At 36.8% G+C, this 19493-nt stretch overlaps 1 protein-coding gene across 13 annotated transcripts in view; it reads right to left on the minus strand.

Moving 5' to 3' along the window:
* Nucleotides 1-19493, minus strand: part of MAP4 (microtubule associated protein 4) — a 197379-nt gene that overhangs the window by 119064 nt on the left and 58822 nt on the right. For all 13 annotated transcript variants that reach the window (XM_058557467.1, XM_058557460.1, XM_058557418.1 and 10 more), the window contains exon 2: nucleotides 5024-5261. In XM_058557467.1, the coding sequence (XP_058413450.1) occupies nucleotides 5024-5246 (223 nt within the window). In that variant the 5' untranslated portion in view covers nucleotides 5247-5261. The remainder of the gene's footprint in view (nucleotides 1-5023; nucleotides 5262-19493) is intronic.

The raw sequence follows: 19493 nt of genomic DNA on the forward strand, positions 1-19493 counted from the left end.
ATGAGATATTAAATCAAACAGAAAGTATGTATTCATGAAGATGGTATGGTTTCACAGAAAGAACATGGGGTTTAATATCAGAAGATCTGAGTTCAGGCTGTGGTTTTGTCATTATTAACTAAGTGATCAAACACAACTCCCTTGTGCTTTCTAAGCCTTAATAGCCTCACCTAGAAAATGGGATAATACCTACCTCCCATGGTTATCATGAGGACTAAATGCAATAATATTGGAGGCAGTACTGTGTCAATTGTACAGTGTTAAGTAATTTAACTATTATTATTCTTATTGTTATTAACTGTAAATGATTGATCAACTATAGATTGATTAGTCTATAAACCAACTATAGATAATTATAGATTGATCACTAAACTATAAAGTAAACTTATAAGAACACTGAAACGAATTTACTTTTGCCTTACACAAAAATCTAGCTTAAATGACATTACCAGACTAAATAATAATTGGGAGACTAAGAAATAAGCAACTTACTAGAATAAAATAAAATAAAAGCAAGACAACAAAGACTGAGATTCTATCATACACATAACACCTAACAATCTGAAAATCTAAGCCCAGGAGAGAAGAATAAAAACAACATTACAAGATAAGAACAATTAGGTTTTAGAGTAGGAAAAAGTTTTGTATACTTCTCTGCAGATAAGACTTGTTGGACTCTAATCATTGGAACACTGCACATTACCAGATAAGTCCTAATTCAAAAGATGCTATACCGCCTTTTGATGACTGATTTCCCCAGAGAGACTCATTTCATGAAATGAAAACTTTCTCAGCTAAACACATATAGCATTAAAAACAACACAAGTTTTTAAAAACTAATCACATGTTCTGAGACATAAGTATATTCAAATTTACTTTGTTTTTTTTAATCTTTTCTCCCATGAGAGATTTCAGAGTGCTGGCAAATCAATTTGGCAGAGAAGGGAAGTAGCTAAGAGGGCATGTGTGCTGTGAGCAAGAATGCCCTATTGAGACTGCTTTGGGAAAACGGGGAGGATTCAGTCTGGTCTCAATGCAAGGGCACCTTCTTATGCACAAGTCAGGCCTGTCCCAACATTGCCCTCTGGTGGTCAATTAAGTTGGCCGTGATGTTCCACAATAGAAGGCCGTAGTCAGCTTAACAAGGAGAAATTCGGCAGTCTCTAGCTATCATCCTTTCCAAGAGTTACTTAGGCCCTTTCTCCTGGATCAATATTTCTCAGTCTTGGACATGCATCCAAGTCACCTTCAAGGGCTTGTTAAAATACAGATTGCTGAGCTCCATCCCCAGAGTTTCTGATTCCATGTGGGTCTAAGAATTGCATTTTGAACAAGCTCCCCAGTGATACTGATACTGCTGGTCCAAGGACCACATTTTGAGAACCACAGTCTTAGGTTAGAACATTCCATAGACATAAGTTCTTAGCTTCAAAAACCTCCTGGAATGTTGGGGAGAAAGTACTCTCTCAATCTTATAAGTAGAACAATGTAAGCACACCAAGTACAGAAAAATTAAGTGACTTGTCCACAAATTTGCCAACTATTTGTCTCTAAGTGTCAACAATGTGGTAGATGTTTATTCAAATGTCTACGACAATGTTTGGAATGAACAACAGTCACATAAGTATTATTGCTTTGTTACTTATATCTAAGGGAAAGCTTCTGTCTTTTGTCTCCCTAGCCTAGAAAACAGAGCCAAATAGAGCTGATAATGAACAATTATGAAGATAATGTCTTTGAAGAAAAAAAATCAAGTAGCACATACGTTCTAAACAAGTATTCTGCAAAGTGTTTCCCAAGGTGACAGGCATTTTAGGAGTAGTTTGATATCAGTTTTATTTCCAGGTATTTGGCTATTTAGATGTTTTATGGAAGCAATGCTAAGATCGTAAAAAAAATTCAATTAATCCACAAGCAGACAGAAAAAGAAAAATAAAGAACAGATTATTCAAGAAAGAACAAAGAACAAAGAAATAGAAAGCAACTAGCAAAATGACAGGTTTAAATCTAACCATATCAATAATCACATTAAATGTAAATAGTCTGAACACACCAATTAAAAGACAGAGATCTTCAGATTGGATAAAAAAGGAAGACCCACCTATATTCTGTCCATAAGAAACCCACTTTTATTAAATATTAAAAAAAAAATGCATTGAAAGTAAAAGGATGGGGACAGATATACCATGCAAACACTAATCAAAAGGTAGCTGGGGTAGCCATATTAATATAAGACAAATTAGACTTCAGAACAAACAATATTACCAGGAATATGGAGGGACATCACATATGATAAGAGGGTCAATTCATCAAGAAAAAATAACTATCTAAATGTATAAGGAAATGACAACAGATCTTCAAAATATATGAAACAAAAGCTGATACAACTGAAGGGAGAAAGAAACAAATCCACAAAATTACATGGAGACTTCAACAACTCTTTCTCAGAAATCAATAGAACAAGTAGACATCAAGTCAGTAAGGTTACAGAAAACTTACACAACACTATCAACCAACCAGACTTAACTGACGTTAATAAGGGGAGACTCTACAACAAAAACAGCATCATACAAATTATTTGAAGTGCTCATAGAAAACAGGCCATATTCTGGACCATAAAACAAACTCTGACAAATTGAAATGAACCACAATTTCAAAGGATGTCTTCTGACCACAACAGAATTAAACTAAAAATCAATTACAGAAAGATATCTGGAAAATCTCCAAATATTGAGAAATTAATATACTTCTAAATAACCCATGGGTCAAAGGGGAATTCACAAGGGAAAGTAGAAAATATTTTGAATTGAATGAAAATAAAAAACATATATCAAAATCTATGGGACAGATCTAAAACCATGATTAGAGGGAAATTTATAACTTTAAAACCTTATTTTAGGTGGTTGCAAGAGGCAGGAGGTAGGCATGGGGGAAATAAGTGAAGGTGATCGAAAGATACAAACATCCAGTTATAAAATAAATAAGTCCTGGGGTGTAATGTACAGCATGGTGAATACAGTTAATAATACTGTATTGTGTATTTGAAAGTTGCTAAGAGAGTAGACCTTAAAAGTTCTCATCAGGGCCGGCCCCGTGGCTTAGCAGTTAAGCGCGCATGCTCTGCTACTGGCGACCCGGGTTCGGATCCCGAGCGCGCACCGACGCACCGCTTCTCCAGTCACCCTGAGGCCGTGTCCCACATACAGCAACTAGAAGGATGTGCAACTATGACATACAACTATCTACTGGGGCTTTGGGGGAAAAAAAAGGAGGAGGATTGGCAATAGATGTTAGCTCAGAGTCGGTCTTCCTCAGCAAAAAGAGGAGGATTAGCACGGTGTTAGCTCAGGGCTGATCTTCCTCACAAAAATAAAAATAAATAAATAAATAAATAAAAATAAAAATAGGAAAATCATATTAAAAAAGTTCTCATCAGGGGCTGGCCCAGTGGCGCAAGCGGTTAAGTGCGCGCGCTCCGCTGCGGCGGCCCGGGGTTCACTGGTTCGGATCCCGGGCGCGCACCGACGCACTGCTTGGCAAGCCATGCTGTGGCGGCGTCCCATATAAAGTGGAGGAAGATGGGCACAGATGTTAGCCCAGGGCCGTCTTCCTCAGCAAAAAAAGAGGAGGATTGGCGGATGTTAGCACAGGGCTGATCTCCTCACAAAAAAAAAAAAAAAAAAAGTTCTCATCAAAAGGAAAAAAATTTGTAACTATGTGTGGTGATGGATGTTAACTAGACTTATTGTGATCCTTTTGCAATATACACAAATATCGGACCATTGTATATTTAAAACTAATATAGTAAGTCCATTATATCTCTATTTTTAAAAAATGCTTATTTTAGAAAAGAAAAAATGTATCAAATAAATGATCTAAGCTGCCATCTTAAGAACCGAGAAAAAGAGCAAATCAACTCAAAGCAAGCAGAAGGAAGGAAATATTAAACATATGAGCAGAAATTGAAAAACAATAGAAAAAAAATTATGAAGCCAAAAGCTGGATCTTTAAGAAGATCAATAATTGATAAACCTCTATCCAGACTAATCAAGAAAAAAGAGAGAACACAAGTTACCAGTATAATGAATGAAACAGGGGACATGACAACAGATCCTACAGATATTAAAAGAATAAGGTAATATTACAGTTTTATCTCCATTAATCTGACAATTAGAGGAAATGGACCAATTCCTTGAAAGATACAAACTCAAGTGATACAAAGCTCACTTGAGAAGAAATAACCTGAATAGTTCTTAAAGTTCTGAATAGTTCTTAAAGAAACTGAATTCCTAGTTAAAAACCTGACAAAGAAAACTCCAAGCCCAGATGGCTTCACTGACAAATTCTATCAAACATTAAAGAAGAAGAAACATCAATTCTACACAAACTACTCTAGAAAACAGAATAGGAGGGAACACTTCCCAAATCATTTTATGATGTCAGCATGACCTCAATTCTAAAACCAGAAAAAGGCATTACAAGAAAACTACAGACCAATATCCCACATGAACATACTTGCAAAAATCCTCAACCAAAAATATTAGCAAATCTGATCTAGCAATATATAAAAGCAGCAAACCTCTTTTAAAGGGTTTAATCCATGTTTTAATCCTGACCTGGGGTTACTCCCAAAGACAACAAGTGGCATCTGATTCCATTCTAAATTAAGTCTTGACCTAAAACAAAGAATTTACGTATCTAACTTCACAAAGCTACCTTCAGAGAAAAGACACGGCAGACAGTTTAATTTAGGAAAGTAAGAGGCAGATTATACAGTAGTTGGGACATTACAGAAGAAATCTTAGGGTTAAAAGTAAAATACAGCTTCATGAACACACACTTAACTAAAGGGTAATTAACTTACCTCCTTGGTTTCTAATAAAGAAATAATAGATAAAGAGAAAATTACTAGCTTATACTAAAAAACAGTTCCATTTCCTCAAGGTTTCCAGGATTATGACCCAAAGCATAATTCTTAATCTACTTTCCAAACATATATATCCAGTTTGGCTTAATCACTTACCTTCAACCTGGCTAGTATCTGAGCACGGTTTCTTCTTTGACTCTGAATTCCCGGTCTGCTCATCAACATCCAGGAGAGGAATATACTCTGTTTTTCCAACAGTTTCTCCCACAACATCATCAAAGGCCTCTGCCTCCAGGGTGGCAATAAAATCTCGTTTTATCTCTTCCTCAATTTCTGGAGGTTGGTCTGTTAATGCGTCTGCAAGACTGAGGTCAGCCATTCTGCACTACTGCAACTACCTGGTTAAGAGGAAAAAAAAGTTTCACATGATGAGCACTGCAAAGGGAAAAACATTCCTAGAAACTCTTGTCAGTTGTTTTAAACAAAAAAAGAATCAAAATCTAAAATTTTAGAGCTAGAAGAGGCTCCTTCATTTTACAGATTAGAAAATGAAAGCTTAATAAAACAGACAGTCTTACTCAAGGTAAATACTTTTTTTCTCACATCTCTGGGAGGTAAACAGATTAAGTGCCATTTTGTCCTTTTCATTAATAGGAAAAAGGTAGTGTAAAAAAATAGTCAATTTATCCAAGCTTACAGCCAGTAAGACTCAAATCAAGTTTTTTGATTTCAAGTCTTACAACCCTTTCAACCATTCATATATCTTCATTTCCAAATCATATCCCAGAGTAATTTATAAAAGAATATACAAAAAGAGATCAGATTAGATTATATTCCCATAATAAAGGTTGCGTCACTATCAGGCAAATGAAGTCACCTTTCTTGACCAAAGACTGTGAGTATGGGCCTTATCTTGTTGGGATAAGTACTGCTTCTTCAGGAATCACTTGTGGATAGCTCCATCAACCAAAGTACAACCCTCTGCCCTACTGGCACGAAAGAATACAGACAAGTTCCCTGATTTAGCTAGGGGAAGTGGCCCCTCTCTATGGTCATGCATATTACCATCTTTAAAGAACACCAGACTCTCAATTTTTAAATATAACCTAGTTAAGAAGTATAATCTACTACAGGCAAAACTATAGATGAATAGCTAAGAAAATACAGAAATAATGTAGTAAAAAGAGCCAAAGGGCCTGCAATAAATTGAGCTCCCGGTACAAACACAACACAGTAGGACAGAAAAAAGTGTGCAGGGTACTATCTCTACTTTCAAAGCACCCAATTTAATAGAGACTCCAAAAGACTCAAATGGACAAATGAGCCATATTCTTGACCGGGTAATTGTAAATCAAATAGCAATCCTTAGTTGCACAGTGTAAGGATTACTGCTTCTGCCTGTTCAGAAATTTATTCTTCCTTATCTTCCCCCGTACACACCAATGTCCACCCCCATAGGGTTAGGCACGTGACCAGAGTTTGATCAATCAGAAACAGGAAGAGAATGATCAGAAAAGAATCATTTCATGACTACATCCTGGAAGAAAGGCCCACAAGTGGCAACTGTTCAGTTGCCCTGGTTGTCTTCCTCCTCAAATCTAAGTGAACGACCTCCAATAAATCTTTAATTAGTTTAATTTAGTCAATCTATTTCTGTTGCTTGCAACCAAAGAATCTCAGCTAATACACACAGTCTTTCCTCAACCCAAATTTTAAAAAGCCAAAATTAACTACGGCCACTTAATGCTCAGGCTCTCCTTTCAAACTCCTCCACTGTCCACCTCTCACCAACAAATGTACTAAGGAAAAAGAAATACACAGCAAGGAATACAGTCATTCTATCTTCATCTCTGTCCCCACACACTCTCCTCCTCCCACTTATACTATCCTGTGCTACAAACATGAAAGTCATCGACCCTTTTCAATCATTATTTCTTTTTAGTTTCCCCCACAGGACCAAGCTGTGAAGCCGCCAGAATTACAAAACATGCACAAGGCAAACACTTCTAGAACCTTGAAAAATCAGAAGCCATCCCATCCTCAACTCCCAAGTCCAACACCTAAAAGGCTTTGCTGTATGTTTCAATGTTGTAGAAAGTATGAGAGTAGTAGCATAGAGGCTTAAACCAAGTTGAGATAATAAACCAGACTAGCATAGATTATAAACTCAGTTCTACTACACAAAAGTACAGAGGGGATAACCCCAGAAGCAAGACCTACTTCTTCTAGGCAAGTGCCCAGAAAGAAAAAGATAACATTTGTCCAGCACAGGGAATGCTGGAAGGGTTTGTTGATATCTATACAGGCTTGGTGAAAACATTCACTACACTACATATTCTTTATATTATATAATTATAAGTTAAAATAAAATACCAAGATTTGGAGAGACATTAAGTACTGAATTTGTATGGAGTTGCAAATAAAATCTTTTCAAAAATTTTAATGATAAATTTGAGCCTGCTTCCATGTGCTTAACTTTTTTTTTTTTTTTGCAGGGAAAGATATGCCCTAAGCTAACATCTGTTGTTACTCCTTTTTCTTCCTTTTTTCCCTCCTAAAGCCCCAGTACATAGTTGTGTATAGTTGTAAGTTCTTCTGTGTGAGCCGCTGCCACAGCATAGTTACTGACAGATGAGTGGTGTGGTTCTGCACCTGGGAACCAAACCCTGGCCGCCGAAGCAGAGTGCGCCAAACTTTAACCACTAGGCCATCATGGCTTGTTCTGCTTAACTTTTTTATATCAGGTTTCCTATTTGAAATGGCTACCGCAATTCCTGTTCAAGATTTTTAAACGATGATCTTTTCAAATTCTAGATTGTCCCATCATACAAAAGAGTGGTAGAAGGAGCTTTTTCTCTGATTCCTTTTCTTAAAACACAGGTGATGTTTAAATTTCCCATGATTATGCTAATGAGTTCCAAATCATATCCTTCTTAATATCTAGTATTTCAAAATAATGAAGTTTGATTCAAGCATACACAGATATTACACTACTAATTTTAATAAAATCTGACTCCTAAAGAAGTAAGAAGGGCTAAATATCACTAGTGATTCATTTAGAACTTCACTTTTTCAAAACTGAATTTCTGCTTGGAAGCCATAAACTTTGTCATTGCAGTCCCAGTAATTTAAGTTCATTTTATGTCTTAAAAATGTCAAGTAAGGCCATTTTTTAAAGTCATTAACTATCTTTCAATAAACATATACAGAATCATTCCTATACAAACTTTGAAGTCTCTTTTTAAATTAATAAACTATTAAAATTTTGCCCTGGACAGCCAATGCACTTCAAACAGCAGAATGGTATTCTGATCCCACTGTGTCACATGTAAAGTTGAAAGCAAATGGACTAGAGTGGCTTTGATTTGATTGGATTTACCATTTTGATAGCATTATTTAATGTGGAGTACATATCTATGGTCCAACTTTTACATGAGAGCTTCTGTGTGAATAAAACAAAGGATTATAGTACTTAAATCTCGGGGTTTTGAGCATGAACTCTGATGCTCAAGTTTTTATACCTTCTTGTCATAATAGCCACCACATGTCCATCCATACACAAACTTAAGCAATATGTCTGTAATATCTTGTTTTGAATTATTCATTTATCACTTGAAATATTTTATCCTCAGTATTTTGTTTAGAAACTAAACACAGTTACTAAAGTGAACAGATTTGGTAATTTGTAATCAAAAGTTTTATTAACTAAAGTTGTCTATCATATGACAGGTTGTTAAACGTGTATACTTAATAGCATTATTCAGGGTGGTACCTTCTCTATTTTCTTTGCTTCAATATTAGTCTCAAATGAGGTGCAATTTCCAAGCAAGCTAAATAATAAGTAATTCTGTAATTATGTGAAGCATTTTGGTTTTAGGTATAAATAGTATGATCTTGTTAATAGTTTCTTGAACTTGATCCCATACTGACGTAACCAATATAAGAATTTTGCTTCGTATTTTGAAATTGCAGAGACTCAGAAAAGGAAGAATCTCTTGTTATTTCAGTTGGGTCACTTGCAGTGAGGTTCAGGCATGGTTTGTCACTGTTTTTTGTTTTTTTTTGTGTGTGTGTGTGTGAGGAAGATTAGCCCTGAGCTAACATCTGATGTCAATCCTCCTCTTTTTGCTGAGGAAGACTGGCCCTCGGCTAACATCTGTGCCCATCTTCCTTTACCTCATACGGGACACCACCACAGCATGGCTTGACAAGTGGTGCATCGGTGCACACCTGGGATCTGAACCTGCGAACCCTGGGCCACCACAGCGGAGCACGGGCACCCAACTGCTAGGCCACCAGGCCGGCCCTATTTGTCACTGTTTTTTATTTGATAATTTTGCCATATCAGTAAGACATTTAGGCTAATAAAGTTCAAGATTATGAGGGCATATGAATTCAAATACAAGAAAATCCTCCTCATACTCTCTCATTAAAAATTTACATATTTTAAAAAGAGATATAAATAATAAGCTAATATTTGAGATAAAATAGAATCATAAAATATATTCAATTAATCCAAAAGCAGACAGAAAAACAGTATAAAGAACATACAGAGCAAATAGAAAGCAACCAGCAAGATGACAGATTTAAATCCAACCATATCAATAATCATATTAAAAATAAATAGTCTAAATACACCAGTTAAAAGATAGAGATGTTCACTGACAAGGGGTTGATCTCCATAATATATAAAGAACTCACACAACTGAACAACAAAAAAACAAACAACCCGATCAAAAAATGGGCAGAGGAAATGAAGAGACACTTCTCCAAGGAAGATATACAGATGGCCAATAGGCACATGAAAAGATGCTCAACATCACTAATCATCAGGGAAATGCAAATCAAAACAACACTAAGATACCACCTCACGCCCGTTAGAATGGCTATAATCACCAAGACAAAAAACAACAAATGTTGGAGAGGATGTGGAGAAACAGGAACCCTCATACACAGCTGGTGGGAATGCAAATTGGTGCAGCCTCTATGGAAAACGGTATGGAGATTCCTCAAAGAATTAAAAATAGAGATGCCCTATGATCCAGCCATCCCACTACCGGGAATCTATCCAACGAACCTGAAATCAACAATCCAAAGAGGCTTATGCACCCCTATGTTCATTGCAGCATTATTCACCATAGCCAAGAAGTGGAAGCAACCTAAGTGTCCCTCGACTGACGACTGGATTAAGAAAATGTGGTATATATATACAATGGACTATTACTCAGCCATAAAAAAAGACAAAATCGTCCCATTTGCAACAACATGGATGGGGCTGGAGCGTATTATGTTAAGTGAAATAAGCCAGAAAGAGAAAGACAAACACTGTATGATCTCACTCGTATGTGGAATATAAACCAACACATGGACAGAGAAAACTGGACTGTGGTTACCTGGGCAGTGGGGGTGGGGGGTGGGGGGTGGGGGGTGGGGGGTGGGCACAAGGGGTGAAGGGAGTCATATATGTGGTGATGGACAAACAAAAATGTACAACCCAAAATTTCACAATGTTAGAAACCATTAAAACATCAATAAAAATAAATAAATAAATAAATAAATAAATAAAAAATAAATAAATAAAAAAGATAGAGATGTTCAGATTGGATTAAAAAACACAAAAAAGCAAAACCCACCTATACAATGTTTATAAGAAACCAAGTTTTATTAAATATAAAAAAGAAATGGTGAGGATGTGGAGAAATTGGAACCCTTGTGTACTGCTAGTAGGAAGGGAAAATGATACAGCTGCTATGGAAAATAGCATGGCAGTTCCTCAAAAATTAAAAATAGAACTACCATATGATCCAGTAATTCTACTTCCAGGTATATACAGACCGAAAGCAGGGTCTCAAAGAGATATTTGTATATCCATGTTTAGAGCACCATTATTCACAACAGCTAAAGTGCAGAAGCAATCCAAGTGTCCATGGACAGATGAAGGGAAAATAAAATATGGTATATACATACAATGGAATATTATTCAGCCTTAAAAAGGAAGAAAATTGTGACACATGCTACAGCATGGATGAACCTTGAGGACATTATGCTAAGTGAAATAAGCCAATAACAAAAAGACAAATACTGTATGATTCCACTCATATGAGATACTAAGAGAAGTCAAAATCATAGAGACAGCAAGTAGAATGGTGGTTCACAGGGGTTGGGGAGAGAAGGTAATAGGGGTTATTGTTTAATAGGTACAGAGTTTCAGCTCTGCAACATGAAAAGGGTTCTGAAGATGGATGGTGGTGATGGTTGCACAACAATATGAATGTACTTAATGCCAATGAACTGTACACTGAAAAAGCGTTAAGATAAAAGAAAAAGGGGGTTGAAAATGAAAGGACAGAGAAAGACACGCCAAGCAAACACTAATCAAAAGGAAGCTGAGGTGGCTATATTAATATAAGAGAAATTAGACTTCAGAACAAACAATATTACCAGGAATAAAGAGGGATATTACATAATGATAAAGAGGTCAGTTCATCAAGAAGATCAAGAAGATATAACAATCTAAATATATAATGCACGTGACAACAGAGCTTTAAAACATATGCAATAAAAAATGATAGAAATAAAAGGAGAGAAAAAACAAATCCACAAATATACATGGAGACTTCAACCTCCTGTCTCAGTAATCATTACAACAAACTTTTTTTCTTAGTATTCGAGTTTGTCTTGTGCAAATAGTCTATTATGGTGGGAAAATGCAAAACTGTAACAATTAAATGCACCGTAGGTTTTCACAGCTTTGTAAAATCAATCTTTCAAAAGAGAAACTTAGATTATCTACATTCTTAGGAATTTACTACAAATTACATGGATGTAAGCATGCAGTAAGAAAAACAGGAAGCCATAAAATATTGATTCATTTAATTCAATTAAGTTTTATTAAAAACTCAATATAAACATTATTTATGTATTCATGTACAAACAAAATTTGTTTTGAAAGGTCGATTTTCTGAGTCTGTAAAGCTTACAATACCTTTTAATAAATAGATTAAATTATAGGTGTTTTTTTGGAAATAAACTTTTTTAATTTCCCAAAACAAATAAGTCTTATAAAATTCTACCAAAAATCACACTTTGGCTATAATACCATTTACAATTGCATCAAAAAGAATAAAATATCCAGGAATAAATCTTACCAAGGAGGTGAAAGACCTGTACAATGAAAACTACAAGACATTATTGAAAGAAATCGATGATGACATAAAGAAATGGAAAGACATCCCATGCACGTGGATTGGAAGAATAAACATAGTTAAAATGTCTATATTACCTAAAGCAATCTACAGATTCAATGCAATCCCAATCAGAATCCCAATGACATTCTTCACAGAAATAGAAAAAAGAATACTAAAATTCATATGGGGCAACAAAAGACCCCAAATAGCTAAAGCAATCCTAAGAAAAAAGAACAAAGCTGGAGACATCACAATCCCTGACTTCAAAACATACTACAAAGCAACAGTAATCAAAACAGCACGGTACTGGTACAAAAACAGACACACAGATCAATGGAACAGAATTCAAAGCCCAGAAATAAAACCACACATATACGGGCAGCTAATTTTCAACAAAGGAGCTAAGAACATACAATGGAGAAAGGAAAGTCTCTTCAATAAATGGTGTTGGCAAAACTGGACAGCCACATGCAAAAGAATGAAAGTGGACCATCTGCTATCGCCATTCACAAAAATTAACTCAAAATGGATCAAAGACCTGAAGGTGAGACCTGAAACTATAAAACTCATAGAAGAAAACATAGGCAACACACTATTTGACATTGGTCATAAAGGAATCTTTTCCGATGCCACACCTACTGAGACTAGGGAAACTAAAGAAAAAATAAGCAAGTGGGACTTTATCAGATTAAAGAGCTTCTACAAGACAAACAGAACCAGAATCAAGACAGACAACCCACCAGCTGGGAGAAAATATTTGCAAAACATATATCTGACAAGGGGTTGACCTCCATAATATATAAAGAACTCACACAACTGAACAACAAAAAAACAAACAACCCGATCAAAAAATGGGCAGAGGAAACGAACAGACACTTCTCCAAAGAAGATATACAGATGGCCAATAGGCACATGAAAAGATGTTCAACATCACTAATCATCAGGGAAATGCAAATCAAAACAACACTAAGATATCACCTCATGTCCGTTAAAATGGCTATAATCACCAAGACAAAAAACAACAAATGTTGGAGACGATGTGGAGAAACAGGAACCCTCATACACAGCTGGTGGGAATGCAAACTGGTGCAGCCTCGATGGAAAATGGTATGGAGATTCCTCAAAGAATTAAAAATAGAAATACCCTATGATCCAGCTATCCCATTACTGGGAATCTATCCAACGATCCTGAAATCAACCATCTAAAGAGGCTTATGTACCCCTATGTTCATTGCAGCATTGGTCACTATCACCAAGAAGTGGAAGCAACCTAAGTGTCCCTCGACTGATGATTGGATCAAGAACGTGTGGTATATACATACAATGGAATACTACTCAGCCATAAAAAAAGACAAAATCGTCCCATTTGCAACAACATGGATGGGCCTGGAGGGTATTATGTTAAGCGAAATAAGCCAGAAAGAGAAAGGCAAACACTGTATGATCTCACTCATATGTGGAATATAAACCAACACATGGACAGAGAAAACTGTACTGTGGTTACCAGGGGCAATGGGGGTAGGAGGTGGGCACTAGGAGTGAAGGGAGACATGTATATGGTGATGGACAAACAAAAAGGTACAACCCAAAATTTCACAATGTTATAAACTATTAAAACATCAATTAAAAAAAAAAAATGCTGATGCCCCAGCCATACCCCAGGGGGGTGAAAAAAAAATCACACTTTGGCTGTTAACATTAAGGCCAAAAATAAATACGTAAATAAAAAACAATAATGAAAAAAATTAAAATTAATTCTATTTAGCAATATCTAATAACTATAACAAAGTTAAATCTAATTTACTCAGTCTATTAGAAGAAAAATAATGAAAAGAGCAAATTAAGTAAAAAAAAAAACAAAACAAAACACCACACACGGAGGGATTTCAGTTACAGTCTCATGAAGAAGTTGATAAATCCTCTCCACAAAAAATAAGTATAAAATTGGACAAAATTGTCAAGATCAGCCATTTCAAGGCACTGGAAATCAATGAATTGCAGAAAACAAATTGAGAAGCTTTTAATTCTTGAAATTTGCTTGAGTTTTGGGTAAGAGTGACAGTCTGTGGTCCTCTTGTCTAGAGCTGCTCCAGTCCCCATCCCACCCCAAGCTCAGCTTAGTCAGCAAGAATTATAGTTTTACCAGTGTTGGGCTGAAGACAAAAGCCAGCAACTCTGCTGCCAAATGGGGGTAAACTTGATTCGGGGTTGGGGTAGAAATCCTGTAGCATGACAGAACTGTTATACAGCAGCAAATGCCATCTCACACACCAAAATAACCTCTATTGAATTCAGAAGTCAGGGGGCTTTCCTGAAGGAACCATACAAATAGGAATTCAAATATAATTTCAACTGTTATGAATATTTGAACGGTTGTTTAAATGTTCCTATCATAGTCATCAGTACTGAGTGGCACACCTATAACTCATTAATAACACACGAATATAGGCGGGAAGTCCTATTTTTTGCACCACCCAGACTACTTCACATATAAAGTATTATTGTCACTCTAGATCTTGCCAGGGAAAATGCTGACAAATGACTCATTAAAGAACTTTTTAAAGCCTGACAAATTCTAATGTCAAATGGTTCCATAAAAATTAATTGCTTTTCTCTTTTCTATGATAACTACTATTACCAGTTAGCCTTTGAAAGCTGTTTTGAACCAAAAACAATAAAGGATATCTAGGATTAAACAGTTTCATGGTCAAAGAGAACTTGAAAGGACATCTGAAGGATCCTTAACAACATACAATAAGAGCCCAATAGATTTATTTTTACCAGAAATATACAATTATGACATTTCACACAATCTGCTCAAACTTTTCCTAATTTAGGACACAGGTGAAAATGCAGACAAAACCAGCAATACATTTTAAACCTCATTTATCTGAGTGCAGATTCTCAAGGAGCAGTTTTTTATCCACTGTAATCTCCATCCCACCCCAACCTCAAAAACCACTTCCTGGGATGACATGTGGTTCATGGAATATGAACAGCAGCTTAAATTCAGCCTAAGAAGGTAAAATTGACAGAAAATTAGACAATTAGAAAGTGGAAAGGTCACTTGGCTCTGGTTGGCTCATCTAGCCAACCAACCACCCAGCATCTGCATCTCAATAGTTTAGCTATTTTTTTCTTGTCATCACATATAAATAGAAGTATGATTTACAGACACACACACACACACAAAATCTACTTATGGAAAATGACCCTGTAAAGGGAATGTTAGTGTTGTGTTAGAAGTGAAAGTACTGGCTTTTTGCCAAAAAGCCCCAGTTTTCAATAGATTAAAGAGAAGATTATTCAATTTTATAGTTATTCTATTCTAAAACACATACAAGTATAATATATTCCTTAAGTGTTCTACAGATTTGTTAAACTAGTTCTGCAAGTCTTCCAAAATTGATTTTAATAAATTCATGAATGAATTTCATCCCACACTTACAGAATCATTTAAGGTCACTTACTATTCAGTTATGCCTTAAAATAGATATGTTATTTTATGGACAAAAGGATAGACACAGTGTTATTCTCAAATCTGGATATTCAAGATGATCCAAAAATGTCCCCTTGTGAATGAGAAGTATCTACTTTTTTTGTGTGTGTGTGAGGAAGATCAGCCCTGAGCTAACATCCATGCCAATCCTCCTCTTTTTGCTGAGGAAGACTGGCCCCAGGCTAACATCTGTGCCCATTTTCCTCCACTTTATATGGGACACCGCATGGCTTGACAAGCGGTGCCTTGCTGTGTGCCCAGGATCTGAACCCGGGCTGCCAGCAGCAGAGTGCTCGCACTTAACCGCTACACCACCTGGCCGGCCCCAAGAAGCATCTACTTTTTTTTTTTTAATTTTTTGTTTATTGCAGTAACATTGGTTTATAACATTGTATAAATTTCAGGTGTACATCATTATACTTCTATTTCTGCACAGATTACATCATGTTCACCACCCAAATCCTAATTACAACCCATCACCACACACACGTGCCGAATTATCCCTTTCGCCCTCCAGCCTCCCTCCTTCCCCTCTGGTAACCACCAATCCAATCTCTGTCTCTGTGTGTTTGTTTATTGTTGTTATTACCTACTACTTAATGAAGGAAATCATACGGTATTTGACCTTCTCCCTCTGACTTATTTCACTTTGCATAATACCCTCAATGTCCATCCATGTTGTCACAAATGGCTGGATTTCATCCTTTCTTATGGCTGAGTAGTATTCCATACTAAAAACCTTCTGCACAGCAAAGGAAACCATCAACAAAACGAAAAGACAACCTAACAATTGGGAGAAGATATTTGCAAACCATACATCTGATAAGGGGTTAATCTCCAAAATATACAAAGAGAAGCATCCACTTTTAAAAAATTCTCTCTTGGGCCAGCCCAGTGGCACAAGCGGTTGAGTGTGCACGCTTCACTGCTGCAGCCGGGGGTTCGCCGGTTTGGATCCTGGGAGTGCACTGACGCACCGCTTGGCAAGCCATGCCATGGCGGCATCCCATATAAAGTAGAGGAAGATGGGCACAGATGTTAGCCCAGGGCCAGTCTTCCTCAGCATAAAAAGAGGAGGATTGGCAGATGTTAGCACAGGGCTGATCTTCCTCACACACACAAAAAAAAATTTCTCTCTTGTTGACTATTTATATTACTCCTCTTCTATTCATATAGATAATAAAGTTAACTTTAAATGAATTCGTTAATAGGAGCCAAGAAAAGAAAGCTGGGTACAGAAGTTTCTACACTTCGCTGAAGTACTAGTTTAATCTGATCTTACTGTGGCTTTGAGTGAGTCACCTTCTAGGGCCGAGTTCTCTAATCTGCAAAATGAGAATGGTATGTTAAATGATTCCTGAGGTTGATTACTCTATAAGCTACGTACTTATAACTCAGTTTCATCACTTAAGTTAGAAATAAACAAACTTCATATAGATCCTCTGTGAGTGTGTGACTATCATTTCGTATATCAAGTACTCTCAGTTATAACTGGGTTCATATTTATTAAAAGGCAAAAGCTTTTTGGCAAAGGGAGAGACTAAAAACAAACTCACCAGTGCACAGTGCCCTGGCTTCAGCAAATGTGACTGGAGTTTAAGAAACTCCACCCAGTGCTGGCTAACATCAAAGGAGACTTGACACCACTCTGCCAAAAAATAAGCCCCATATTATTTAACCAGGCACCAAGAGAACACACAGTTTTCAAGCACAGTACTTTGGACATCTGATCTTTCATTGAGACTACATGGCTGAAGTGAAACTATCTGGTGAGAAGGGTTTTGAAAATAAGTAAATCTAGGCAAGAGAAAATGACATGACATGATGATGAAGCATAGAACAGAAGTTCAGTCTCTTGACTACACTCTTACTATTAATAGCTATGTGCTCACAAAAAGTAAATAAAAATATACGATGAGGTCACAGGCATCTTCTCTGCTGTATGGTTTACTTTAGATCTGGAATTACCAAACTAAAAATATTTTCTAGGTCTATACAGATTAAATAGTGTTCATATCTAATTTAAATACACAGATATATGGGCAACTTTTTAAGCTCCCAGAAGTCTTATTGAAAATTTTAGGTCAGTTTTATCTATAGTCACTCACTTGGGATCTGTGCTCATTTTGTCTGATGAGAAATTCACAATCTAGTTTGCAAATGCCCTGTTGTTGCCTCTGCCCTCCCTCTACTCCCCAATCCCCTCACCACAGGTGCTACTTTGGAGCTAAAGTGGAGAAAGAAAACTCACGAAAAGGAAGAACAGAAGCCTAATTCCCACCAACACATAAGACACTGTTCATAACCGCTGTAATATTTTCATTTATTCATTTTCATTATTTCATTTCATTCAAAAAAAAATATATACATATATATATAATCCTATTTGACAATTTAAAAGGTTGTAGGCGGACATACAACCCTACAAGGACCACCATTTCACCTTAATGTGAATTTAGTTCTTACCCAGTAGCTTTCCTCCTAAGCCCAGGGATAAGTTCCATTTAAAGTGACTGAGTTTTTGGTTTTAGTGTGAAAGGGAGAAAAATAATTTAGCAACATGGAACATTGCAGGGAACAAAGCAGATCTGGATAAGGTATCAAAGCAGAGAGAGGGTATGTGGGCCCAAAGGCCCTAGGAGGTAAAAGAAAGGGAGGTATGCACACACAATGTCAAAGGCAAGCTTGACACATCTTTCAAAATACTGCCTCCTGTCAGTTTTAGAAGAAAGGAAGAAATTTGCTTCTTAGTAACCTGGACTAGTTAAGAAACAAAATTATCATTTATAACATTGTTTAACTAAGGGAAATGCACTCTGAGTTCCAAATAACCAATTTAATAAGTGAATGTTTAATAACAATTCTTAAAGGGTCTGGCCCCATGGCGGAGTAGTTAAGTGCGCGCACTCCGCTGCGGGCGGCCCAGGTTCGGATCCTGGGCGCACACCGACACAAGGCTTGTCAGGCCGTGCTGTGGTGGCGTCTCACATAAGTGGAGGAAGATCAGCAGGGATGTTAGCTCTGGGCCAGTCTTCCTCAGCAAAAAAAGAGGAGGATTGGCATGGATGTTAGCTCAGGGCTGATCTTCCTCACACAGACACACAAAAACCACACAACAAACAAACAAAAAATAAGAATTTTTAAAGGTAAGAGACTGCTAATAATGCTCACTTAAATTTTCTCCATGATTGATATTTTGTCCTGGTTTTTTCTGGGTGGGTGGGTGGGTGGGTGGGTGTGGAGGGATGAGTAATAGACAAGACACAGAACTGTAAAGATATGTAGGCTAAGGCTAATATTTTCTTCTATACTTTTTTTGCATGACTGATTTAAATGACAGAGAATTCTGAAGCCGACACTAAGCTGCTATCCCAGGACACTAGTTAGAGTGGTGTGGCCAAAATGCAGTGCCCTTTTCCTCAGGCTTGGAAGAAACCCAGCATCCCAGCCAGTCCCAGAGACCATCTATAACCTGACATGGTTAGAAGTACAGCCTGCATCATAAAGATTTCATATTCAATATGAGATTTTTTGTTTGCCTAAGCAAGCTTTCAGTTACTAAACTGGTTCTTTATTCCTCAGATTTGTTTTAATGTACTTCTTTCAGAGGCCTATTACATGTGAAGCTGAACCTTATTTGTCTGGTGGCTGTGTTCTGTTTTTAATTTAACTAGAACACCTTGATTTATACTTTCAGTCAAAATGGTACTTCATTCAAAGTAAAACCAAATCTTTATTGAGGACCTCTAGAGGAATCAGCTACCATATTACACAGCTCACAGGCACATATGATCCCTGAGGCAAACCTGAATTTCTCCTGCTCCTCCCCAGAACCAGACTGGCAAATGGCAACAGACAACTCAGCAACATCTTGACTATCCTGAGCAATAAACTCCAAATCCCCTGTAGAATATATTAATTTTCCACCCCCAGGTGCCTC

Source organism: Diceros bicornis, chromosome 2, assembly GCF_020826845.1.
Source record: "Diceros bicornis minor isolate mBicDic1 chromosome 2, mDicBic1.mat.cur, whole genome shotgun sequence".
NCBI classification, from domain to species: domain Eukaryota; kingdom Metazoa; phylum Chordata; class Mammalia; order Perissodactyla; family Rhinocerotidae; genus Diceros; species Diceros bicornis.